Raw genomic sequence first — 27,533 nt, 5'->3', positions numbered from 1 at the left:
TAGGGCTCTTGAGTTGGTTCTACTTGGAACAGTTTTGATGATAATTTTTCTTATTGCAGTCCGCCAATGGAAGAAGATACCCCTGTAAGTTCTGTTCCTTTTACTTATACATATATATATATATATTTTTTTTTTAATCTTCTTGCAGAGTTTCTACTTGTCCTAGTTCTAAATTCCATATGTATCATGGAATTTCCAATTGATCTCTTCACTATGCAGTAGTCAAGTAGTCAAGTGTATCATTAACATATTATAGGTTCTATGTTAACAAATATATTGATTTTCAGTGTTTGTTAAAATTGACTCTTAACCAAGTACACCCTCTAATTCACAACCTTACCAAAAAGGGGTTCATTAATAACTACTTAATTGACTATTAACCAAATAACTTGTCTTTTCTTTTTTAAAATATAATTATATATTTTAATTATATATAAAATTTTATATTTTATAACTTTTTAAATTTTAATTAAATTATTTAATTATTTTAATTTTAATTTATAATTATTTTTACCATATAATAATTATTTTTTTTAATATATTTCTTAATTACTTATTAATCTAACACGCTCAATTATCTAGGACGCTGGCAGCATTATTTAATTTATAGAACAATTAATTTAGATTAAGCTTTACGCATTGGGAATGCGAATATTAAATATTTAATTGCACCAACTATATTTTCACCATAAATGATTATTAATTACAATAAAACACTTTTACAAAATTCAATTTAAAGCTCTAATGTTATTTTTATTGGATTGGATCAATTTGGCCCAATTGATTTGGTATTGGGCCTGTCTGGAGCCCAAAATATGGTTTAAGAAGCGTAAATCTAAGAGGAGTATGGCCAGCGAATTATTTTGAACTTATTGTTTCAATAACAGAAACCCTAGGCTCTGCTCTGTCGTCGTTTCCTACTGCGAGGGCGTCTGCTGTTGATTTCTCAGGAGCTTCGATTAGATTGAGATTTCAAGCTACGGAATTGTAGTTCTTCTATAGGAAGATGCCTCGCTTTCGGAATGTAAGTGTGAAGTTGTTAACGAGAGTGCATGTTTTCTCATTGTTTTGTATTTTGTCTGTTGCAAGTTGAGTAATGGGATTCGTTTTTTCGGTTTGCTGTTTTCTGAATTGTTTGTTGATGCAGAAAAAGAGGAAACCGTTTGTTAAACCGACTATAAAGAAACAACCGACCGTAGACCATGTAACCGGGGACAAGATCCCGAAGAGTTTTGTGTTTTCTCGGGGAAAGTTACCCGACGTTCTTCGAAAATTGCAGATGGATTTAAGAAAATTGATGCTTCCATTCACGGCTCTCAACCTCAAGGTGAGTATTTGTCGCGTGCTTTCTTTCTCCTCCTTCTTCTTCTTTTAATTGTTTGTTTCTCTGGACTGTATTGCTCTCCACATGATTCAATTGATATTAAGAACTTACTATAAATTTGGATTGTTTACCAGTCCTCAGTTGACGCATCTACTTAGATTTAGATTGTGCATTAACCTTTCCCAATGCCTGAATTTGCTTTTATTTGTAGGAAAAAAAGAGGAACAATCTCAAAGATTTTTTGAACGTGGCAAGCCCAATGGGTGTTACACACTTCCTGATTTTATCGAAAACTGATTCTGCGCCGTACTTGAGGGTTGGTAGAACACCACAGGGCCCAACTCTAACCTTCAAAATTCTTGAGTATTCGTTGGTTGCTGATGTTGTCAAGTCTCAATTGCGTCCGAGAAGTCATAAAGATCTTTTTGATAACCCGCCTTTGGTAATGGTTGGTTTATGCCTTCTTCAAATTCTGAGTGTTTTACAAATGTTTGGATTGGCTTTAGCTGCTGCAACTATTCTGTTTAATGCGTTGTTTTAGCCACTTTAATTATTACACTAAATATGAATGCTGAAGTTTGTGAGTTAATTTGTAGATTGTCCTTTCTGGTTTCGGGACTGGGGAGCAGCATCTTAGGCTTACAACTATAATGTTTCAGAACATGTTTCCTGCCATTGATATAAACACTGTAAGTCTTGAAACCTAGCGTCAGGAGCTTTGCATGCCTAGTGGACCGCATCATATTGTTGGACTTGTTTCAGGTCAAGCTTTCTTCATGCCAAAGAATTGTGCTGCTAAATTACAACAAAGACACCAAACATATAGATTTCCGGCACTATTCAATCAGATTACAACCGGTTGGGGTGTCACGACGAATAAGAAAATTTGTACAGAGCCATCTGGCCCCTGATTTGAGAACTCTTCAGGATGTCTGTGATTATTTAACAAAGTACTCTCTCTAGGCCCTGAGCTCTTTACATTCACACTTGCATGCACCTTAATATTTTGCATAAGAATCACTGGGTCATGGGAGCTATAGTTTTTCATTTTGTTCTGATATCTTTTATCCATGAGACATTATATTGGAAGCCTGTATTACAACCGGTGTATTTCTTGATTAACCTCCATCCTCTCCTGTTTCCAATGAACTAAAATGTAAAATTGTTTATGGAGTTACGATATGCAATCAAGTAGATGTTGAGGTTATTAGTCATGAGCTTGTATTGCTAGCATGTAATTCTCTTCTTAGGCTATCATAAGTAAGGTAGATGTAGTTGGCAAGTCTTTCGGGCCTTAGTATCTCATGAGTCTAATGCTTCTTATCATTCCTATCGGTATGTTCCATTATGTTCCTAATGTTTTGGTGGCTTCCATAATTTCATATTTTAGGGCTGGTTATGGATCAGAAAGTGAAGTGGACGACGAAGCAGCAACTGTAAGTCTACCAATGGATCTTGGAAGAGTTAATAAGGCATCAAGTAAGAGTGCTGTCAAACTTCAAGAAGTTGGACCTAGAATGACACTTCAGTTGGTAAAAGTTGAGGAAGGATTGTGCTGTGGAGGAATCATATTCGATGCATTCGGTAAATACAGTTTTTGCTTTGGCTTAGTTAAAATTCAATTTTTTGAAAGACTAATTCCTGATTTCTGTGGATGCATGTTTGGATGACAGGTATAATCTGCTACTAGCAATTATTATTGTACTTGTTGTGTTAGCTAAATAATCTCACCCGACCCAACTCTATTTAGCAAACAATTAAACATGCCCCTGTGTGTTTATTCGTGCCCTCGTTATAAATGAAAATGTACTAGAAGCCTAGATGGTTCCCTTGGTGTTATAGCTTACCAAGTTTCCCACCCATATCCAGTTTCGTTTTCAGTTTAATTGTTTGCATCACACATTATGTCTCAGTTATTCATCTCAGTTTTACGGATGTATTTGCATTAAATGAACTCCATTTCACGCACTTTCATCTTATTTTAATTTAGGAAATAATGCACCGAGCAAGAACAAGAAATCGGACGAGAACGACGAAGAAGGAGGTGATGGTCGTGAAGAAACAGATCAAGACGAGGAACTAAGTGATGGTAGCGAAGGCAGGGATGAAGATAACGATGAATAGGTGTGAGAAGATTAAGATTAGTGTGTTATAAAGGTAATTGTTGTTAGCTTGCTTTGCCATGCATTGTAAACGGATGACTATCTTTCCTGACTCCTATTATTTTAAATTTAAAATGGCATAATTGGGCTTATGATAGTCTCTGACAAACGTAGGGCTGTCCATCGTAGGTTATTAATTATTCATATATAGAAGCTGAAAAGACTTGGGCCGGGAAGCAAATTATTTTTTGTCATAATATAATCAAAATTCATTAACTTTGGTCTCAATATAAAAATTCTATCAATTTTGGTTTTAATATAATCAAAATTATTATTTGTTGTCTCAATATAACTAAAATTTATCATTTTTTGTTTCAATATAAATTTTTTATCAATTTTAGTTTCAATATAATCAAAATTCATTATTTTTTGTCTTAGACGTGGACTTGTAAGATTGTGCAATTTCTTCATAAAGTTTGCAGCAGACAACAGTTCAACTTGTTGCAAGTCTTCTTGCATATTCGTATCCGATTTGTTGACGGTGTGACAAAAAAAAAAAAAAAGGTTTGATTATATTATGACTAAAAATGATAAGTTTTGATTATTGAGACTAAAATTGATAAAAAAATTTATATTTGGACAAAAATGATGAGTTTTGGTTATATTGAGACTAAATTAATAAGATTTTTATATTTGAATCAAAATTAATAAATTTTGGTTATACGAGGACCAAAAATGATTTTTTTTCCAAAAAAAAGTCATTGATAATTCTACAGATTTTTTTTTTGCCCCCATTTAATTTCCTAGTAATATTTGGTAAGTTTTTATTTTTATTTGGTAAGTTAAGATTTAGTTGATTAGTGATGACAATGAAGAATGAGTTGTATTGGCGAGTTGGTTCAAATTTTTATTTTATAAGTATATATATAGATCCATTTTTGTGTCATGGTAGCAACATAATAATTTCAATTTCACTAAAAATAAAAAAGTTCATATATACTAAGAAATTCTCATTTATACTTCTCTCAACGTTTTACATTCCTATTTTTTATTTATTTTTATTCCATATAATTTATTTTTTCATTTTTTAGAAAATAATAATTGCATTTTAAATTTTATAATTTATAATTTGTTAAATCTTAATTAAGTTTTTTTATTAGTTATTTTAATTTTAACCTATAGTTATTTGTATTATACATTAACTATTTTTATATATATTCCCTCCGTCCCATTGAAAGGTTATCATTTTCCATTTTCATCCGTCCCATAACAAGGTTACTATTTCCTAATTTAGTAATTGTATTACCTACATGTTGATGTAATTTTTCAACAAAAATAAAGTAAAATTCAAAGATATAGAAAATATCCTTAAACTTGATTAATTAGTGTCTGAGATTAGGAATCTCTAAACACTGTATGGTACAGAAAATAAACTGGAAAATAAAAGACTGAAATTTAAAGTGGTGATCCCCAAATCTGACTTTGCTTTGTTGAAGTTGATTGAAGATGTCTTGCCAAATGATGATCCAAATCCTTAAATATTCCCTGGGAAACCGTACTGAAAACCGTCACCCGAACGGTTACAACGTCTCCTTCTCAACCGTCTTCCAACCTTTCTCATGCTGACACGTGTCCCCAGCAGACCAAAATTCCCTATATTTCACTCCTTGAGCCGACCACAGACCTTCCGCTCTTTTGGCCCGACTTCGTCCTTCGTCCGACCTACTTCTTCGCCCGACCCCACTTGGGCCGACCTCCATATCAACCGCCCCCTGTCTTTGATCAAAGGCCTCCGCGTTTGTCCGACTCCTCCTTCTATCCGACCTACAGTTTACCCGACCTGCGGATATCCCATCTCGACGACTTTCCGTCTCGAGGACCTCCCGACTTGAAAACCTTCCGACTCATCGTCTTTCCGTCTTGCGGACCTCCCGACCTGAAGACCTTCCGACTTGAGGTCTTTCCGTCTTGCGGACCTCCCGACCTGAAGACCTTCCGACTTGAGGTCTTTCCATCTTGCGGACCTCCCGACCTGAAGACCTTCCGACTTGAGGTCTTTCCGTCTTGCGGACCTCCCGACCTGAAGACCTTCCGACTTGAGGTCTTTCCGTCTTGCGGACCTTCCGACCTGAAGACCTTCCGACTTGAGGTCTTTCCATCTTGAGGGCCTCCCGACCTGAAGACCTTCCGACCTGAGGTCTTTCCGTCCTGAGGACCTACCGACCTAAGAACCTTCCGTCCTGAGGTCTTTCCGTCCTGAGGACCTACCGACCTAAGAACCTTCCGTCCTGAGGTCTTTCCGTCCTGAGGACCTACCGACTTGAAAACCTTCCGACCTGTATTTTCCTTAGAAATAAATAAATAAATTTATTTTCCTTGATTTCCTCACGGTGTCCTTCAGCCAGTTCAATCAACCCTATTGCCAGGCCCATTCTTCTTTTTACCTTGGGCTTTTAACCTAATTCTAAATTTCGTACGTAACAACTTGCCCGCCGCCAAGGGACTTTCAAACGCCATTTAACAATCAATGTTTGGAAGTTCATAAAGCACTACCTCCTTAGCAACTACACCAGTTACTGCAACACTCTTGGTTAACTTCCTTCTTCGCAATACAAGCCTGTGTGAATCACAATCCCAAAACATTCTAACTATGGCGAATCAATACATTCCTGCCCTTCCTTTCGACGGAACCCTTCCAGAAGGTCCATTTTCAGCCTCGAAAGTACTAACTCCGACGATCCGTCCATATTGCACTACTCCTGAAGATTCAAATCGGATGAGGGAAGTTTTGGAATCTCGCAACTCCTTGGCTATCAACAATCCCAACTACCAAGCAGTTCGCATCCGAGACAGCATCAAGACCCATCTCACAGACCCAAAAGATCTGTATCGTGCTTGGTATCGACGAGTAGCAGAACACTTCCAGACCCAATGGCGATCCCAAAAGATCGACCAAGCAATACTACTGTCCACCATGCCTATCAACCTGCATGAGAAGGTGCTGTTGGCCATGTCCGCCTTCTGGAATGCGGAAAATGGGACTTTCCTTTTGCCATCGGCCCCCTTTGGCCCAACTCTTATGGACGTGGCCATGATCGCACATCTCCCAGTCGTGGGTGAAGACCCTGTAATGGGAGCCCTAGATGGGCAGGAGCCATCAGAAGACCATCCGGGATGGTCTTTACAAGGTGTGAAGGAATGGGGTTGGACAAAGTTCGCAACCGACCAGCAAGGGGCTCCAGGGACTCCTGTAACCGACCGGGAGCATACTGCCTTTATCCTGTTCTGGCTTTGTAGGTACGTCATTGTTTCCCCTTCCAAAAGTGTTCTTCCTTCTCACCTCGACCAGGGTTAGCCTTCGTTTAACAGATAACGATAATAGGAAATTAGACACTGCCGCGTCGGGTCCTTTTTGGTTTTTAGAACTTTGGTTCCGTCTTTACTTCCCCAACGCGTTTAACTTAGGATCTCCGCCCCCTATGCCAACATCTGAAAAACACTTAGGATTAGTCCTCAACCGACTCTGCTCAGGACGCAATAAACTCCAATCTTCCGATCCCATAATAACCGCCATTTTAACAGATACCCGCAGTAACTCTCGATTTTCTATGTATAAAAAGTATGCGGGTTATGCTCCCGACCATTTTTGGCCCTTTCCAGTACCAAACCCGCTTCCGACTCCTGAGCCTTGTCCTCATCCCACCTATCCTTTCGCCTGGGACGTCGCCCTCAAACCCAGGTCTCTTTTTAGTAGCAAGAAACTTGATAAAAAAGGGCAGAAAACTTTTTACACTTTCAACTATGAACCTCAATTCATGGCGCGCCAGTTCGGCTGTTGCCAAGGTATCCCTGGACCCGTCGCGTGTCCCCAAATAATTTTTCAAAGTCCCGACCGACGAGTCCTTCCTAATTCAATCCCTTCTTATATCTCCCAGCTCACCACGTATATAATTTCCAATTCTTATATTCCTTTCCGCTCCAACCCTGAGATCGTAGATACTTTCAATGAATGGTGGTCGGTTGTATGGTCCCTGATATCCCCTGATGAGGGTCGGTTGCTGAACATACTCCTTCCCCCCCAAGGATTGGTTCTAGGGGCGGCGAGACATACTAGCACCCAACAACAAACAACCGCCCCGGGAATCGGATCTGGTGGTCCCACGCGCAAAAGAAAAACTTCCCAGCTGCAAACACCCCCGACCTCGGAGACCGACCAGCAAACACTAGCAGACCTTGGAATAAATAGGACGTCAGCAAGGACCCGACCCCGAATTGGTAATGTTTCTTAACACCGTGAACCAATTCACTATATCGTAACTTTGAATTTACTCATTTCATTCCCCAGAACCGACCTTGGTGACATCGACCATGCAACCGACGCCAGCCCCAACCGATCATTCAATCGGGCCTTTGGTCCAGACCAATTTGCCACTGAGCAGTCGGGCGGAGGACCCGACGCGGAGGCAAACTCTTCCTCCCGTACCGAGGAGTGGTCGGGCCAGGCCCCCGACCAGGAGACAATCTTTACCAGCAGTGCCTATAGAACCAGTAAGTTCCTTTATCAGCAAGACTTAGGATTCGAATGATCAACCTTAATATATTTAACAACAAACATCTTCATGATTTTTCCACAGACACCTTCACCCATCCCATCAGCAGCAGGGGTCTCTTCTGACAGCGAGGGAACTACTTCCCAGATGGGTCGACCGCCATACATAGCATCAGACTCATCCATGTCGAAGGAAACACCAGCTGCCCTTGCCGAAGCTGACCCTCCATACGACGTCCCGGAAGCTGCTGATCCCGAAACCGTCCAATCGGGTGCAGCCGTGCTGGAGACTGAAAATGCCTCAGCTGCAGTGGCTCTAGATGCAGCCGTCCACCCTGCAGCCGTCCAGCCAGCAGCGGCGCTCCCACCAGCAATCGAGGGGCAGGCAGAAGAACCACCTATGGCAGCCCAACCTCCAGAAATAGAAGAAGTTTCTTCATCCGATTCGGAGACTTCTGTGAACTTGGTAAGATTAAACCAATCCATGCTACAATGTTTCCTTCAGAAAACACTAACTGTTCTATATACTACTTTCCATAGGGACCCAAGTCGGCACCTCAGCGACCATTCGCAGCAGCCGACGAGTCGGCTGCTATTATACCAGCTGTCTGCCCTACTCGGCCGACCTCATTGCTGCCCCCTTCACTGACAGCAGTCCGCCCAGAGGTAACACATATCTGATCTGAATAAATTGGCACCTTCCTTGGAATACTTATCGACATTGTAGGACTTGCAGGGGCCTTCGGACTTAGCTGTCCTATCGACTGTTCCGGTTCCGGCGGAGGCCCGAACCATATTCACTGAGGCCATTAACCGTCCCCTATCAGAATTGAGATCCGATTTGTTGGACAAACTCATTCAGACGGTTGGTGGCCTTCTTTTTTACACTCCAACGGAATCGCCAGCCGTCCCCATTCTGCATCGGCTGATGGAAAGACTTACAGAGCTCAAGACTGAAGTATTAGTCATTGGACTCCTGTCAGCCGAAACCCCCCAGCCCGACTTCGATCAAACAGCGCTGGAGAATTCTTTGGCTAAGACCCGAGAATCCCTCCAGCAGACTACTGGAAGGCTGGGTGGTCTCCTTAACACGAAAGCTCAAGTTGATGAAGCTATTCAGAAAAAGGAGGCAGAATTGCGGGAGCTGAGGAAAGAACAGTCTACCCTGGATAAGCAAATTATCAATGAGCAGCGTCTGATTGAGCAGTACACCAAGAATGAAGCTGAATTGGATCAAGAGCTGAAAACCCAAGCCCGATCCCAATTCATCATAAGATATCAGACGGCTGCCAATACCAGAAGGCTATCCAGGGATGAAATCAAATGGACCCATATAAAAACTGCCCTAGGGGCACTGTTGTAATACTTCCCCCTTTGTAACAACAATTGACTTAGTAATCCATTTTTTCTTTCGTCTCACAAAACAAGGATCACCTTTCAATTTCCAACTTTGTAGGAATAGAAACAAACTCCTTCTTTAAAAGAACATTGTTTCTCACATTTTAAGAAACACTTTCCAAGGCATATTTTGAAAATCACAACACTTAAAGTATTAACAAACATGGCGAATGACCGACCTTATGTTCCATCAAACAATTGGCAGGGTGTTCTTCAACCCTTCTTTGTGGGTAATCACCCTATTGGAGGCCATGCAGAAGACTTGTTACATATACTCAAGCAACTAGACTTCAAATTCCGATTCTCCCAACGAGGAAGAAGAACCATTCATCGCGTCATCCGCCTGATGGAAAAAGTCATTGAGGGGTATGAACCTCTTCGTGACATCCTTAGCCGCATTCCTGATCTCCATCACCACATGGAAATGATAGAAAATCACGCAGCAACTATACTTCCAGATCTTGGTTGGGATAATATCTTTTCCAACCAACGAAAAGTCTTCTCAAGATTACGGACCATTGTTGATCGTGAACATCAAGCCATAACAGACATGCAAGCACGTACCCATCAAGATTTAGATGAAATGCAAAGCCAATGGGAAAGGTACCGACCAGATTTGGAAGATCTTATTGAAGAAGAACCAGAGCTAATATCCACTCACTGGGATGAAAAGTCTGATTCAGAGGCAGAAAATTTCCCACAACTACACGATGACTAACAGAAATGAACCTTTCCGTAGGTTCGAACCCCACAAATGGGTTCTGAATAATATTTTGTTTCAGGCAGTCTTGTTATCTGAAAAGGCAGGATAATACCTCTTCAGATATTTAGCATTGATACAATCATGTACTCTTCTACCTTCATGATTTACAATAATGAACGCGCCATTTCCAATATCTTTTTGAACAATGTATGGTCCTTCCCAATTCGGTGACCACTTTCCCAATTGATCAGTTTTCTTATATGTAGGAAGAATAGTCTTCCAGACTAGGTCTCCTTTTTGGAATGTCCTGTGAAGAACTTTCTTTCCGTAACTCCTTGCTCTGATTTCACTCTGTTTCACACTTCGATCTATTGCATGGAGACGGTTAACATCCAAATCTTCTAACTGCTGCAACATAAGTTGTTGGTATTCCTTTGTAAGATCACTATCAGTAAATTCTGTTCAGCCAGATGATACTCGAATTTCGGCTGGTAAAACAGCATCTTGGCCAAACGTAAGTTGGTAAGGTGAGAACCCTGTGGCCGTATTTCTGGTATTTCTATGTGCCCATAAAGCCTGAGACAATAACAAATCCAACTTTCTTGGGTTCCCTTCAATCATCTTCTTTATAATCCCAATGATAATCTTATTTGCTGCTTCCGCCTGTCCATTGGCTTGGGGATAATAAGGTGAAGAATGATGTAACCGAACACCGAATTCTGCCAAGAAATTAGAGAACTTTTCCCCTGTAAAGACCAAGCCTTGGTTGGTTGTTATAGACTGAGGAATACCATATCTGTAAATAATTTGGTTCAAAACGAAGTCTATCACTTCTTTCTGATCCACATTTTTCAAAGCAACTGCTTCTACCCATTTGGTAAAGTAGTCAGTCGCGACCAAAATGAAACAATGATGTTTCGATGAAGCAGGATGTATTTTACCAATAATATCCATAGCCCATGATTTAAAAGGCCATGGTTTTGCCAAAAATTGCAATTCGGTTACTGGCAAATGGTTTAAGTTTCCATGTCTTTGACATTCCTGGCAGCCCTTGGCAAATTGTATGCAATCTTCAAAAATCTTTGGCCAGAAAAACCCCAAACGATGAATGGCCCATCTCATATTCAGACCTGCTCGATGAGCTCCACATATCCCACCATGTACTTCTGTCATCACTTCTAGAGCTTCTTTAGATCCCAAGCATTTCAAAAGTAAACCTTCAAATGATCTCTTGTACAAAATTCCATTTATCAATTGAAAACGTAAAGCCTTCAATCGTGTCGCAATTGAAACACTCGCACCTGGATTCTGTAAATACAGGATAAGCTCTGTTCTCCAATCGGGCACTGTTTCACCATCAGACTTCTGTCCGATAATAACTTCGCAATCGGGCTCCTGACCGACCGTCTCCTGCCCGACAGCCTCGCAGTCGGGCTCCTGTCCGACACTCTCCTGCCCGATCATAACTTCACAATCGGGCTCCTGTCCAATATCCTCTTGCCCGACCGTAACTTCGCAGTCGGACTCCTGACCGACCGTCTCTTGCCCGACCATTCGGTCACATATTGGGTCTGTCTTTTCTTCTATGCCCGACTTGACCTCCGACCACATATCCTCCAGAATTCCTTTACAGGCCCTTTGAGCCAACTCATCGGCACGTTGGTTTTCTTTCCTCGGAATGAACTCAATTATTACTTCTGAGATTTTCGTCAGTAACCGACCCACAATGTCCCTGTATCTGCGAAGATGAGGGTAATTGCAAACATATTGGTTGTTTACCTGGTTGATTACTAGTTGAGAATCCCCTCTTATGATTACAGACTGGACCTTCCTGGCTATTAAAGCCTCCAGACCCAAAATTAAAGCCTCATATTCTGCCGAATTATGGGTCATAGCTTCCAATCGTAATTGTAAGTTGATCTTTTGACCATCAGGTCCTTGCAAAAAGACTCCTGCCCCTGACTTGTTTCCAGAGGTAGAACCATCAAAGAACATCAACCATGTTCTGGTACTTATATAAGGCACACATCCGACCTGTAGATTATCCAGATATGATGAACAACTAAATGGTCGGACACTATCACAAAGAGAATACCCGACTTGTGAGAATTCTGCCAAGAAGTCGGCTACTGCTTGTCCCTTAATTGCCCTCAGCGGGGAATGTTGAAGATCGAAAGGAGCCAATTTGATGGCCCATTTCATGAGTCTGCCCTTCATAGTAGGTCTCTGTAAAATCAATTTGATGAGATCCACCTTTGATATGACCTCAACTCTTCTGGGCAGCAAATAATGCTCGAGTTTAGTGCAAGCGAAGACCAATGAATAACACATTTTTTCTGGCATAGTGTAATTCAGTTCTGGTCCTGTAAGGGTTTTACTGAGATAGTAAATTGCCCTTTCCTTCCCGTCATCACCATCCTGCGCCAATAAACAACTAACCACTTCATATGTATTTGCCAAATAAAGTTTGAGTGGCCGACCTTGTTTAGGAGGCATCAAGACTGGAGGGTGAACCAATGCCTGCTTGATAGCATCTAAAGCCATCTGTTGATCGGGACCCCATTCGAAAGCATTTTTTCCAGCGTTCAACAATTTAGTGATGGGTCTGACCTTGCCAGCAGCATTAGAAATGAAACGCCTCAAATAATTCACCTTACCCAAAAGACTTTGGATTTCTTTAATCGTCCTGGGTGGCCGACTATCAAGAATGGCTTTAGCCTTATTGGCATCAATTTCAATTCCTCTCTCATGAACTAAGAATCCTAGAAAGCTCCCGGCTGATATTCCAAAAGCACATTTGGTTGGATTCATCTTCAACTTGTACTTCTTCATTCTTTCAAATGCCTCTTCAAGATCTCTCAAATGTTCGTCAAAACTGGCAGATTTAACTATAACATCATCAATATACACTTCCATAGATCTGCCAATTAAATCATGAAAGATTTGAATTCATGGCTCTTTGGTAAGTTGCCCCCGCATTCTTTAACCCGAATGGCATGACTGTCCATTCATAAATACCCAAAGCCCCTGGGCATCTGAATGCTGTCTTAGGAATGTCTTCTTCTGCCAAGAATATTTGGTTATAACCTGCATAACCATCCATCAAACTAAGGATTTTATGCCCTGCTGCTGCATCTATCAGCATGTCGGCCATAGGCATCACATATTCGTCCTTAGGGGTAGCTAGATTCAAATCCCTGAAGTCGATGCATATCCTTATCTTACCATTTTTCTTGACCACTGGCACAATATTAGCCAGCCACTCCGCATAACGGCAAGGTTGAATGAAACCCACTTTGAGAAGTTTTTGGATTTCTTCCTTGATTTGAGGCATCAGATCTGGACTCATTCGCCTTGGAGGTTGTTTGTAAGGTTTACAACCTTCTTTGATGGGCAATCGATGCTCTATTAGACTTCTTGTCAAACCAGGCATCTCTGAATAATCCCACGCTAAACAATCAATGTTGTTTCTAATAACTTCAAGCATCATTGTTTGTTGCTCTTTAGACAAATAACCACTTAACCTGATCACTTTTGGAACCAATTCGGTTCCTAAATTAAACTCCAATAACGGGTCTTGTGATGAAGCTGTTGGTTCTGTTTTTTCTAATAAGTCGGGCCAACGAAATTGTTCATCTTCTTGGAGGTGAACATCCAGAATCTCTTTATTATTTTCTACTTTATGTAATAACTGCTTTAAATAGAACTTATTAATAAGAGAACTACATACTTCAAAGCTTGTATCATCCATGACAAACAAATTATATGGAAATGGGTGTGGCTTTATCATGAGCCATACAATAAAGGTGTTCTCTTAATAGAACATTGAGTTCTGGCCAGTGACTTTATAACCCTTGAGTGGGTATTCCCTGGCCATATACAACTGAGACATCGGAGCCAAATGACTGGAATAAAACACTGACTCTTCAACTTGTTCTGATACATCGAATGGGTTGTCATTCGCTTCCATTTTGAAGACCTGATTTCCTTCCCAGAACATTAATTGTTGGTGCAGGGTTGAAGGCACACATTGAGAGGCATGAATCCAGTCTCTTCCCAGCAAGAGAGAGTATGTAGTATCTGCGTCCACAATAAAGAAAACAGTGGAAATCTTCTTTGGTCCGACTTCAATGGTGGCAACCATCATCCCTTCAGGCTTAGTCGGCTGCCCTGTAAAACTTGTCATTTCGAATTCCACAGGAGACAGATCATGAATTCCTTTCCCTAGCTTCTTAAGAGTCTTCAATGGCATAACATTAAAGACTGCTCCATTATCCACGAAAACCTTTGTGATTGGTTTCCCACAAATGTGAGCATTAACATACAGAGGTTTCAAATGGGAGATCGCACCCTCTGGAATAGGAGGAAACACAATCGAAGGTGGCTCCGGCTGAGGCTCAGAATCTGAAGTCTTTGCCCACTCTGTTTCCTCTAATTCATCATCTGCCAAGAATGCCCATAATGGTTCGTCCATAGTATCATCTACCAGACTCGCCCATATCGGTTCATCTCTCATCTGATTAATCTCTGTCATTCGACAAGGGATTCTTGGTCCCAGACGAGATTTAACAGATCTCGAACTTTCCTCTGTAGTTAGAACTTCTTCCTTCGTCTTGTTCTGAGGTTGAAGCGTCAAAGATTCTATACGGAAATCTTCAAGAGATGGATTGATGTTGATTCGTTCACAATGTTGGCATCTAAAACCTTTAATTATTTCATCTGCCACACCTTTACCTTTCCCCAGTCCCGATGAACTTCTTTTGGTATGGTCGGAAGCGCCTAATCCGTCATTCGGTTGCTTTCCTGACCAGACCCGACTGGACCGACCAACTGGAGACTGAATGGTTACTCCCTGCTCGTTGGTCGTTTGTTCTGTAAAGATCCGAATGGACTGATCTCCTGCCAAGTGGTCGGCTGCTTTTTGTTCGTCGGTTAGTTGTTTTGCTGAAGGACCTCTTTTCCCATACTTTGCAGCATACCTGCGTTTGGCATTGCGAATCTGTGTACGATTCATACCCGGGAAACGAGGGTCTATATCAACTGGTAAAGGCTTTTTATTTCGAGCCCAATTGCTCCCGACCGACCCTGTTTTTCTGGTCGGGTGATCACGTATCAAAACCTTTTCTTTCACCTCCACATTAAAAGAACCATCTGGATGGTCCCACTTTTCAGCAACTGGCTTCTCACAAATTTTGAGTCGTTCTTCCGGTCGGCTGCTGTTTGGCCGACTTCCTTTTTTTGTTTCGGGGCTTGGCTGGTTTCGTTCCCCTTTTTGTCCATCGTTGGCCGAACTTTTCCTTGTTTCCGAACTTGGTTGGATGTCAACCATTGCCGTTGTTACATTCGGAAACGGTTGCTGGTCTACACCTAGAGTGATGTATTTGAGCCGACCTGTCTTGATGGCCTTTTGAATTTCCTTCCTAAAATGAGTACACTGACTTGTAGTGTGTGTGAAAGAATTATGCCACTTACAATATGGTCTCCCTTTGATTTCTTCTTTAGTGGCAAGTCTTTGGCCCTTTGGAATACGGATCTGCCCATCAGTCAGTAGGATATCAAAGATTTCATCAGCTTTCGAACTATCAAAGGTCGGTTGCTCCTTTCCTTCAGATCCTGGTACTGGCTTCAATTTAGGACATACATACGGTTTTCCAGAAAGGATTTCGGCTGCCATCTCTTCTGACTGATTAAAATCAAAGTCGCATGTTTCTGTTCCCATACTCGCCATATGTTGGCCTCTATTACGCCTGTTATGCTGATCTTCCTCTCTGAACAAAGACTCTAGACGTCCTGCCTTGGATGCAAGACTTGCCAAATCCTCAACATCCAGGGCAGTGAGTGCCTTTCTTAAACGATTATGCATATTCCGGACCACTAAATTGGTCATCTCTTTCTCACTGATTACCGTAGGACATCGTCCCTTCATCAATCGCACCCTTTCTATAAACTGTGAAGCAGTTTCTTCTGGATACTGTCTCAATTCAAGTAAATCAGTCAAAGAAACAACTGGTAAAGGATTAAAGAATCTCGCGTGAAATGCCATCTCCAGTCCTTCCCATGTCTGAATTTGTCCTGGAGGCAAACTTACAAACCACGAAAACGCCGTTCTAGTAAGAGATAAACCAAACAGCTGTAACTTATAAAAAGGGTTATTGCCAACTTCTCCTAATTGTGCTGTGAACCGACCAACATGTTCTATGGTGGAAGATCCGTCCTCCCCTGAGAATGCATGAAAGTCGGGTGGTCGAAAATTCCTTGGGAGAGGGTGTTCATTAATGATCCTTTCTGGGAAAGGTCTCTGATATGCAGGGCGGTTAGCCATCTGAGGAGTTAATCCATACTGATCCCTTAATATATGTGCAATCTCGTCAGGATCTACATGAAAGCGTTGATGATCAGGAACTTGGAACGGATCCTGCACAGGAATATGAATAGGATCATGTATATATCCTTCAGGCCTGTCCTCCCTTGTATTGCTCGGCTGCGGATTGGTAACCCTTGGTCCCAGTGGAACATTGTTGGGAAAAGTCAAAGGAGATTTTCCCCTATCCATTCGGTTGGGATTTGTGGCACTTGGGAATGTACTATCCACGAATGATGGCCCTGCGAAATTTGCCTGTGGTCTGGACGGTGACACTCCTGGTGGCGTTTGAGTGGGTTGAAGACTAACCCTTGACAGTGCTTGATCTATCATGTTCTGCAACTGACTCTGTTGCTCACGCAACATGTTCGTTTGTTGCTCACGCAACATATTCTGCATAACCAAGGTATGCTGGTTGTTCATTTGTTGAACATAAGACCACCAATCAGTTGGTGGTTGTGGGATTTCCCCGGCATTTGGCACAATGGGTGGTGGAACGGATTCTCCCACCGGTGTCGAAGATGATTGCGGTTGTGAACCTGCCATAACCCTTCCGATGATTCGGCCGGATCTAAGACGTATGAAATTATCGCCGGAATTGGAATGAGCAATTTTGTCTTGCTCCCACTGTGGTCGCCAATTTGTTGATGTAATTTTTCAACAAAAATAAAGTAAAATTCAAAGATATAGAAAATATCCTTAAACTTGATTAATTAGTGTCTGAGATTAGGAATCTCTAAACACTGTATGGTACAGAAAATAAACTGGAAAATAAAAGACTGAAATTTAAAGTGGTGATCCCCAAATCTGACTTTGCTTTGTTGAAGTTGATTGAAGATGCCTTGCCAAATGATGATCCAAATCCTTAAATATTCCCTGGGAAACCGTACTGAAAACCGTCACCCGAACGGTTTCAATGTCTCCTTCTCAACCGTCTTCCAACCTTTCTCATGCTGACACGTGTCCCCAGCAGACCAAAATTCCCTATATTTCACTCCTTGAGCCGACCACAGACCTTCCGCTCTTTTGGCCCGACTTCGTCCTTCGTCCGACCCCACTTGGGCCGACCTCCATATCAACCGCCCCCTGTCTTTTATCAAAGGCCTCCGCGTTTGTCCGACTCCTCCTTCTATCCGACCTACAGTTTACCCGACCTGCGGATATCCCATCTCGACGACTTTCCGTCTCGAGGACCTCCCGACTTGAAAACCTTCCGACTCATCGTCTTTCCGTCTTGCGGACCTCCCGACCTGAAGACCTTCCGACTTGAGGTCTTTCCGTCTTGCGGACCTCCCGACCTGAAGACCTTCCGACTTGAGGTCTTTCTATCTTGCGGACCTCCCGACCTGAAGACCTTCCGACTTGAGGTCTTTCCGTCTTGCGGACCTCCCGACCTGAAGACCTTCCGACTTGAGGTCTTTCCGTCTTGCGGACCTTCCGACCTGAAGACCTTCCGACTTGAGGTCTTTTCATCTTGAGGGCCTCCCGACCTGAAGACCTTCCGACCTGAGGTCTTTCCGTCCTGAGGACCTACCGACCTAAGAACCTTCCGTCCTGAGGTCTTTCCGTCCTGAGGACCTACCGACCTAAGAACCTTCCGTCCTGAGGTCTTTCCGTCCTGAGGACCTACCGACTTGAAAACCTTCCGACCTGTATTTTCCTTAGAAATAAATAAATAAATTTATTTTCCTTGATTTCCTCACGGTGTCCTTCAGCCAGTTCAATCAACCCTATTGCCAGGCCCATTCTTCTTTTTACCTTGGGCTTTTAACCTAATTCTAAATTTCGTACGTAACACTACCTAATATAATAAATATATCCTTTCAACTTACATTATATTACACAAATGACATTACTTTTATATTATACAATATTAATAGGAGTATTTTCGTCTTTTTCATTACAAACCATTATAATACTAATATTAACAAATTTACATACAAAAAGTAAACGACAATCTTGCACCGGGACGGAGGGAATATATATTTTTAATTATTTGTTAATTATACCATTGCCTAAATTCACGTATTTATAGAAAACCAAACAATTAAAATGAGATAAAAGAGAGTATTATTTATTGACCAATTTCCAATCAACCTTATGATTAAAAGTTTAAAATGCATAACTAAACTTGTAAAATTTAAGCGTCGTGTATTTGTTTTGTATTTTGGTTTAAATTTTTCTTTTTTTTTTTTTAATATGGGATATAAGAAATTATGCAAATAATATAAAAATAATAACAATATGTACTATATTAATTTATTTTTTTAAAAAAAAATATGTTAGATTTGTTTTGAGTAAAAGAATATATACTGTTAATGCTTTGTTCTTCTGCATTTTTTAATGTTTGTATGCTAATAAAATAAATACTAAATTGCATAATATATCATTGTATTTTAGTATAAATGCATAAAATATTTTGTTATAAATATGCACTTAATTATGCAAATTTTATACAAATAAAAAAAAATAAAACATCTTAAATAGTCTTATTTGAATAAAACTAATAATTTATCAACCACCAATATATAAAAATTATACTCCCATCATCCCATATACGAAAGTATGCATTTGAGTTTTTATATTGATTGAGAAATAATACCGCTCCTCCCGTCTATCTCTAAATGTCACATTTACCTTTTGCGTAATTGTACTTAACATTAAAAATATTCTTATATTTATATAATTTTTATTTTGTACAAATGTCATTCTATTAGTATTATAAGACACTAATGAAAGTATTTTTGCAATTTCTTCTTAATTTGTACTATGTTTTGATATAATAATTAATATTTAAAGAGCAACACAAAAAAAGTAAATGAGACCCTTAGAGCCGAACAAATGTAGTATTATTTTATTGATAATTTCTACGAAATCTTGACATTTTTGTCCTAAACACGTCTGTACTTTATATATATATATATATGTAATTATGTTTTTAATTTATACAAAAATTAATATTTTATCCTTCATAATTTAAATATCATTTTTACTATTTTCATATGTTCCACTCAAAAGTACATATTTTTATTTTTAGTAAAAATAATTATACACTAATACCAAAATACCCGTAACTTTTATCTAAATTACAAACATAGCATTACACATACAATTACTTTATACAGTCAAAAGCAAACATGTTAAAATCTCTTACATACTTTTAATAATCAATAAAATACTATTATTTCTTAATTTACTATAAAACCCGTTTGTTTAGTTCAAATGAGGGAAGGGGAGTGGAGGGATTTTAATGGAAGGGATGGGAGGAGAAGTGAGGGGAAATAATACTATTAAAATTGTAATAGTGCGCGTTTGGTTCATAGAAGGAAATGGAGGCGAGACGAGGGAAAATACTATTCTTGTGTTTGGTTAAACAGCGGAGGAAAGAGAAAATATAATAATTTTACTATTTTGTCCCTATATTATTTAAATAAAGAATATTTAATAAAATTCGATTAATTTATTCATAAAATATGATACAAAATTTATTTGTCCAATATAATAAAAACAAAAGTTACATTATTAGGTATTAGAGGAACCAAATACTATATACATTATATATTTATTAAACTTACCAATAAAGATAGACAATATTTTACGTATAAATAATAACAATGTAACCAAAATTATATAAACTAAGTATACTATAAAAATATTACAAAATATACTTAAACTGGGTTACTTTGATTCATTTTAATCATAAAGTAAATATTTATTGAAATCAAAATACATATAAATAATAACTTTCCGTCTTGAGGACTTCCCGACCTAAGGACTTCCGTCCTGACCATTTCCCGTCTTGAGGACGTCCCGACCTGACCACTTCCCGTCTTGAGGACTTCGGGACCTGACCACTTTCCGTCTTGAGGACTTCCCGACCTGACCACTTTCCGTCTTGAGGACTTCCCGACCAGATGACGTCCCGACCTGAGGATTTCCGGACCTGACCACTTTCCGTCTTGAGGACTTCCCGACCTGAGGACTTCCCGTCCTGACCACTTTCCGTCTTGAGGACGTCCCGACCTGACAACTTTCCGTCTTGAGGAAATCCCGACCTGAGGACTTCCCGACCTGACCACTTTCCGTCTTGAGGACCTCCCTACCTGAGGACTTCCCGACCTAAGGACTTCCCGTCCTGACCACTTTCCGTCTTGAGGACCTCCCTACCTGAGGAGTTCCCGACCTAAGGACTTCCCGTCCTGACCACTTTCCGTCTTGAGGACCTCCCGACCTGGCCACTTTCCGTCTTGAGGACCTCCCGACCTGAGGACATCCCGACCTGAGCGCAAATTTTTCTACTTTTCTGCCCGACTTCGGGTCCTACCTTCGTTCAAGACCCTGCTATCATTATTTTTATTATTATTATTATTTTTTGTGCGTAACAATTATCAAAGTTGAAATATCCTTGTTATTTTTTACATTTCAAAACCTCATAAAGAGATGCAGGGTCACCCTTCTTATCTCAAACATTTCATCTACATTCTCCTCTATTTTATTTTTTATTGGTGTTGATGCAATTTTTCAACAATAAAAAGTAAAATCTGAAAATAAAGTGTTGATGTATTTTTTCGACAGACAAAAAGTAAAATTCAAAGATATGGAAAATATCCTTAAATTTGATTATTTAGCGCATGAGATTAGGAATCTCTAATTCCTCCTTTATTGACACGTGCCTTGCACCGTCGCGCCAGATGCTTCCATCAGTTCCCGAACTCAACTTGCCCGACCGACCATTCCAGAGACCAATTGCTAGACCAGCCGACCTTCTTTATCCGACCTGCTGACCATCAAACCTGTATGTCCTACCTGCTGACATTCAGACCTGCAGACTTCCCGACCTGATCACTTTTCGTCTTGACGACCTCCCTACCTGAGGACTTCCCGTCCTGACCACTTTCCGTCTTGAGGACGTCCCGACCTGAGGACTTCCCGACCTGACCACTTTCCGTCTTGAGGACTTCCCGACCTGAGCGCAAATGTTTCTACTTTTCTGCCCGACTTCAGGTCCTACCTTCGTTCAAGACCCTGCTACCATTATTTTTATTATTATTATTATTTTTGTACGTAACACCTTAAATTTTATTTTTTAGCGTCTGAAAAGTCTATCCTGTCCTTCATTTCCAAAATAACAATTTCCCCTGGAACTGTGGTCGCCTCTGCATTTTTTGGTCGCCTCCCAATTTCTCCTAACCCTTATAGGTCTATTGGCTATGCCTTAGCCAGATTAACCCCGAACTCTTCCTGTCTAAAATCCTCCGACTCTATAATAACCCAAATTTTGACCGAAGATCGGAACAATTCCCGTTTTTTTGTATATACAACCTTAATACAATATTCGACCGATCTTTTCTTCCTTTATCCCGACCCTACCTATCCTTTAACTCGGCCAGATCCTCTCCCTCACCCGACCTTTATTTTTTCCTGGGACGCCGCAATAAAACCCCGATCTTTGTTTTCTAGCAGAAGGTCGGATAAGAAGAATCGTAGAACACTTTTCACTTACAATTACCAACCTCAATTTTTGTCGAGGCAATTTGGTTGCTGCCAGGGCATACCAGGGCCATTAGCCAGTCCTCACCTCATATTTCAAAGCCCCGAGGGTCTGGTGATTCCCGAACTCATCCCGACCTATATTTCTCAACTCACCACCTACATCACCTCGAATTCATATCTCCCGTTCTGCCCAAAATCTTCGACAACCGAAGATTTCCCTTCCTGGTGGTCGACCACCTGGTCTTTACTTGCCCCTTCGACTGACCAATTGGTCGGGAGACTTGCTCCACCCCCAGCTCTGGCTCTTGGCTCCGCCCGACTGGCAGTCAAAGGAAGGAAAAGGCCAGCCCCTACGGCAGGTGGGTCGGGAGCAAAAAGACAAAAAGCAAAGGCCACTCCTGCTATCGATAGAGGCAGGCCATCGAGGAATATCTGGCTTCTCTGCCAATAGATACTAGCGGGATGCCAAAGTATCTAAGGCAACAATTTGGTAAGTTTTTGTTCCTTTCCTTATGTTATTTTCATGCTGCCCGTTTGTAACTCTAATATGTCTATTTCAGAAGATCCTTCAATGCTCCTGACCACTGGCCCTACCACGTCTCAACCGACCCACCAACAATCGCCCGAACCACAAGTTCCCATCAATTTATCTTCATCCCGATCGACAGCCGTCCCGATCATAGAACAATCATCTATGGTCCGGACCACCGATCGACTGGCCATAGTCCCGATTACCACACAACCGACCCACTGACAATCAGAGGTGAAAGATAGTTTCTGACATTCCTTAGAGACCAACAAAACAAAATATATTAATTTTAAACAACAACTTCGAACCTTTTATTGTAGGCACACCGACCAGGCGAATCGATGGGCAGGGTACCTCCTCCCCCAACGTCGGATATCGTTGCGGTGATGCCCGACCAACTTGTTGTCCTCCCCGACCAGGCTCCTATTGAAGATGTGGTAGTGCCCGACCCCGACCAGGTCGTGGCTTTACCCGACCCGCTTGTTCAGCAAGTTGATGAGGTTCCTATTGTTGGTCCCGAACCAGTCCAACCCGAACCAGTCCAACCACCCGATGAAGTAGAGGAAATTTCCTCCTCAAGATCGGGTGAAGCTTCTGTTAATTTATAGAACAATTAATTTAGATTAAGCTTTACGCATTGGGAATGCGAATATTAAATATTTAATAGCACCAACCATATTTTCACCATAAATGATTATTAATTACAATAAAACAGTACAAAATTCAATTTAAAGCTCTAATGTTATTTTTATTGGATTGGATCAATTTGGCCCAATTGCTTTGGTATTGGGCCTGTCTGGAGCCCAAAATATGGTTTAAGAAGCGTAAATCTAAGAGGAGTATGGCCGCCGAATTATTTTGAACTTATTGTTTCAATAACAGAAACCCTAGGCTCTGCTCTGTCGTCGTTTCCTACTGCGAGGGCGTCTGCTGTTGATTTCTCAGGAGCTTCGATTAGATTGAGATTTCAAGCTACGGAATTGTAGTTCTTCTATAGGAAGATGCCTCGCTTTCGGAATGTAAGTGTGAAGTTGTTAACGAGAGCGCATGTTTTCTCATTGTTTTGTATTTTGTCTGTCGCAAGTTGAGGAATGGGATTCGTTTTTTCGGTTTGCTGTTTTCTGAATTGTTTGTTGATGCAGAAGAAGATGAAACCGTTTGTTAAACCGACTATAAAGAAACAACCGATCGTAGACCATGTAACCGGGGACAAGATCCCGAAGAGTTTTGTGTTTTCTCGGGGAAAGTCACCCGACGTTCTTCGAAAATTGCAGATGGATTTAAGAAAATTGATGCTTCCATTCACGGCTCTCAACCTCAAGGTGAGTATTTGTCGCGTGCTTTCTTTCTCCTCCTTCTTCTTCTTCTTTTAATTGTTTGTTTCTCTGGACTGTATTGCTCTCCACATGATTCAATTGATATTAAAAACTTACTATAAATTTGGATTGTTTACCAGTCCTCAGTTGACGCATCTACTTAGATTTAGATTGTGCATTAACCTTTCCCAATGCCTGAATCTGCTTTTATTTGTAGGAAAAAAAGAGGAACAATCTCAAAGATTTTTTGAACGTGGCAGGCCCAATGGGTGTTACACACTTCCTGATTTTATCGAAAACTGATTCTGCGCCGTACTTGAGGGTTGGTAGAACACCACAGGGCCCAACTCTAACCTTCAAAATTCTTGAGTATTCGTTGGTTGCTGATGTTGTCAAGTCTCAATTGCGTCCGAGAAGTCATAAAGATCTTTTTGATAACCCGCCTTTGGTAATGGCTGGTTTATGCCTTCTTCAAATTCTGAGTGTTTTACAAATGTTTGGATTGGCTTTAGCTGCTGCAACTATTCTGTTTAATGCGTTGTTTTAGCCACTTTAATTATTACACTAAATATGAATGCTGAAGTTTGTGAGTTAATTTGTAGATTGTCCTTTCTGGTTTCGGGACTGGGGAGCAGCATCTTAGGCTTACAACTATAATGTTTCAGAACATGTTTCCTGCCATTGATATAAACACTGTAAGTCTTGAAACCTAGCGTCAGGAGCTTTGCATGCCTAGTGGACCGCATCATATTGTTGGACTTGTTTCAGGTCAAGCTTTCTTCATGCCAAAGAATTGTGCTGCTAAATTACAACAAAGACACCAAACATATAGATTTCCGGCACTATTCAATCAGATTACAACCGGTTGGGGTGTCACGACGAATAAGAAAATTTGTACAGAGCCATCTGGCCCCTGATTTGAGAACTCTTCAGGATGTCAGTGATTATTTAACAAAGTACTCTCTCTAAGCCCTGAGCTCTTTACATCACACTTGCATGCACTTGAATATTTAGCATAAGAATCACTGGGTCATGGGAGCTATAGTTTTTCATTTTGTTCTGATATCTTTTATCTATGAGACATTATATTGGAAGCCTGTATTACAACGGGTGTATTTCTTGATTAACCTCCATCCTCTCCTGTTTCCAATGAACTAAAATGTAAAATTGTTTATGGGGTTACGATATGCAATCAAGTAGATGTTGAGGTTATTAGTCATGAGCTTGTATTGCTAGCATGTAATTCTCTTCTTAGGCTATCATAAGTAAGGTAGATGTAGTTGGCAAGTCTTTCGGGCCTTAGTATCTTATGAGTCTAATGCTTCTTATCATTCCTATCGGTATGTTCCATTATGTTCCTAATGTTTTGGTGGCTTCCATAATTTCATATTTTAGGGCTGGTTATGGATCAGAAAGTGAAGTGGACGACGAAGCAGCAACTGTAAGTCTACCAATGGATCTTGGAAGAGTTAATAAGGCATCAAGTAAGAGTGCTGTCAAACTTCAAGAAGTTGGACCTAGAATGACACTTCAGTTGGTAAAAGTTGAGGAAGGATTGTGCTGTGGAGGAATCATATTCGATGCATTCGGTAAATACAGTTTTTGCTTTGGCTTAGTTAAAATTCAATTTTTTGAAAGACTAGTTCCTGTTTTCTGTGGATGCATGTTTGGATGACAAGTCAAGTATAAAAATCTGCTACTAGCAATATTATTATACTTGGTGTGTGTTGTAAATAATCTCACCCGACCCAATTCCATTTAGCAAACAATTAAAAATGCCCCTGTGTGTTTATTCGTGCCCTCGTTATAAATGAAAATGTTACTAGAAGCCTAGATGGTTCCCTTGGTGTTATAGCTTACCAAGTTTCCCACCCAATCCGGTTTCATTTTCAGTTTAATTGTGCATCACACATTATGTCTCAGTTATTCATCTCATTTTTACGGATGTATTTGCATTAAATGAACTCCATTTCACGCACTTTCATCTTATTTTAATTTAGGAAATAATGCACCGAGCAAGAACAAGAAATCGGACGAGAACGACGAAGAAGGAGGTGATGGTCGTGAAGAAACAGATCAAGACGAGGAACTAAGTGATGGTAGCGAAGGCAGCGATGAAGATAATGATGAATAGGTGTGAGAAGATTAAGATTAGTGTGTTATAAAGGGAATTGTTGTTAGCTTGCGCTGCCATGCATTGTAACCGATGACTCTATATTATCTGATTCCTATTATTTTAAATTAAAATGGCATAATGGGGCTTATGATAGTCTCTGAGAAAAGTAGGGCTGCCCATCGTAGGTTATTAATTAATCATATAATTTAATTATTCGTATATAGAAGCTGAAAAAACTTGGGCTGGGAAGCAAATTATTTTTTGTCCCAATATAATTAAAATTTATTAATTTTTGGTCTCAATATAAAAATTCTATCAATTTGGTTCAATATAATCAAAATTTATCATTTTTTGTTTCAATATAACTAAAATTCATCATTTTTTGTCTCAATATAAATATTTTTATCAATTTTAGTCAATATAACAAAGATCATCATTCTTTGTCTTAGTATAATCAAACCTTATTTTTTTTGGTCTCACCCGTCAACAAATTGACGAAAAATGCTAACGTGGACTTGCAAGATTGTGTAAATTCTTCGTAAAGTTGCAACAGACAACAGTTCAACCTGTTGCAAGCCTTCCTGTATATTAAATAATTTATATTTGGACCAAAAATAATGATTTTTGTTATATTGAGACCAAAATTGATAAGATTTTTATATTGGAATCAAAATTGATGAATTTGGTTATACGAGGACCAAAAATAATTTTTTCAAAAAAAAAAAAAAAAGTTATGATAATTCAACAGATTTGTTTTGCCCCCATTTAATTTCCTAGTAATATTGGTAAGTTTTTTTTATTTTTATTTGGTAAAGTTAAGATTTAGTTAATTAGTGATGACAATGAAGAATGAGTTGTATTGGCTGAGTTGGTTCAAATTTTTATTTGTAAGTATATATAGATCCATTTTTGTATCATGGTAGCAACATAATAATTTCAATTTGACTAAAAATAAAAAAGTTCATATATAAAAAGAAATTTCCATTTATATCTCTCAATGTTTTACATTCGTATTTTTATTATTTTTATTCCACATAATTTATTTTTTTATTTTTTAGAAAATAATTATGTATTTTAATTGCATTTTAAAATTTATAATTTATAATTTTTTTTAATCTTAATTAAGTTTTTTTATTATTTATTTTAGTTTTAAACCTATAGTTACTTGTATTATACAATAACTATTTTTATATATACTCCCTCCGTCTCATTGAAAGGTTACCATTTTTCATTTTCGTCCGTCCCAAAACAAGGTTATCATTTCCTAATTTAGTAATTGTTACTACCTACCTAATATAATAAATACCCTTCCAACTACACACTATATTACACAAATAACATTATTTTTATATTACACAATACTAATAGGGGTATTTTCGTCTTTTCATTACAAACCATTATAATACTAATATTAAAAAATTTACGTGCAAAAAGTAAACGACAACCTTGCACCGGAAAAAGTATATATTTTTATATTTACAATATTATTATTATTATTATTATATTATTATTTGAAAATCATTCCAATCATATCATATCACATCGTATGTTCCTCATTGTAAGAACATGTAAACTGAATTGTCATTGCAAAGACAAACTACATCTAGTCTACAAGATTTAATAGTATTTTGTTTGTGAAATT

General features: G+C 39.6%; 2 protein-coding genes and 2 long non-coding RNA genes across 5 annotated transcripts; 2 read left to right on the top strand and 2 right to left on the bottom strand.

Moving 5' to 3' along the window:
- Window positions 1–3,578, top strand: LOC127266464 (peter Pan-like protein). The gene is made up of 8 exons (XM_051296728.1): window positions 1–84; window positions 888–1,024; window positions 1,148–1,327; window positions 1,536–1,766; window positions 1,921–2,013; window positions 2,087–2,274; window positions 2,715–2,908; window positions 3,315–3,578. The coding sequence occupies exons 2-8, from the start codon at window positions 1,007–1,009 to the stop codon at window positions 3,446–3,448; spliced, it is 1,038 nt and encodes a 345-aa protein (XP_051152685.1). The 5' UTR covers window positions 1–84; window positions 888–1,006; the 3' UTR covers window positions 3,449–3,578.
- Window positions 1–25,974, top strand: LOC127266463 (peter Pan-like protein). The gene is made up of 8 exons (XM_051296727.1): window positions 1–84; window positions 23,342–23,478; window positions 23,602–23,781; window positions 23,993–24,223; window positions 24,378–24,470; window positions 24,544–24,731; window positions 25,171–25,364; window positions 25,776–25,974. Exons 2-8 carry the CDS (start codon window positions 23,461–23,463, stop codon window positions 25,907–25,909), a joined length of 1,038 nt encoding a protein of 345 aa, XP_051152684.1. The 5' UTR covers window positions 1–84; window positions 23,342–23,460; the 3' UTR covers window positions 25,910–25,974.
- Window positions 4,946–6,003, bottom strand: LOC127266466 (uncharacterized). 2 transcript variants are annotated; one of them, XR_007842147.1, is made up of 3 exons: window positions 5,763–6,003; window positions 5,619–5,730; window positions 4,946–5,554 (listed from the first exon to the last, which is right to left on the bottom strand). It is a non-coding gene; the product is annotated as an uncharacterized LOC127266466 (long non-coding RNA). The 2 variants fall into 2 exon arrangements; XR_007842148.1 differs by having other exon boundaries at window positions 5,619–5,682.
- On the bottom strand, window positions 17,545–18,207 carry LOC127266467 (uncharacterized). The gene is made up of 3 exons (XR_007842149.1): window positions 18,088–18,207; window positions 17,936–18,055; window positions 17,545–17,727 (listed from the first exon to the last, which is right to left on the bottom strand). It is a non-coding gene; the product is annotated as an uncharacterized LOC127266467 (long non-coding RNA).
- Window positions 25,975–27,533: the final 1,559 nt, after the last annotated feature.

Source organism: Andrographis paniculata, unplaced genomic scaffold (genome assembly GCF_009805555.1).
Source record: "Andrographis paniculata isolate CXL003 unplaced genomic scaffold, ASM980555v1 Contig76END, whole genome shotgun sequence".
Taxonomy (NCBI): domain Eukaryota; kingdom Viridiplantae; phylum Streptophyta; class Magnoliopsida; order Lamiales; family Acanthaceae; genus Andrographis; species Andrographis paniculata.
Note: the sequence above shows the minus strand (reverse complement) of the source record. Positions and strands in the feature narration are given on the sequence as shown.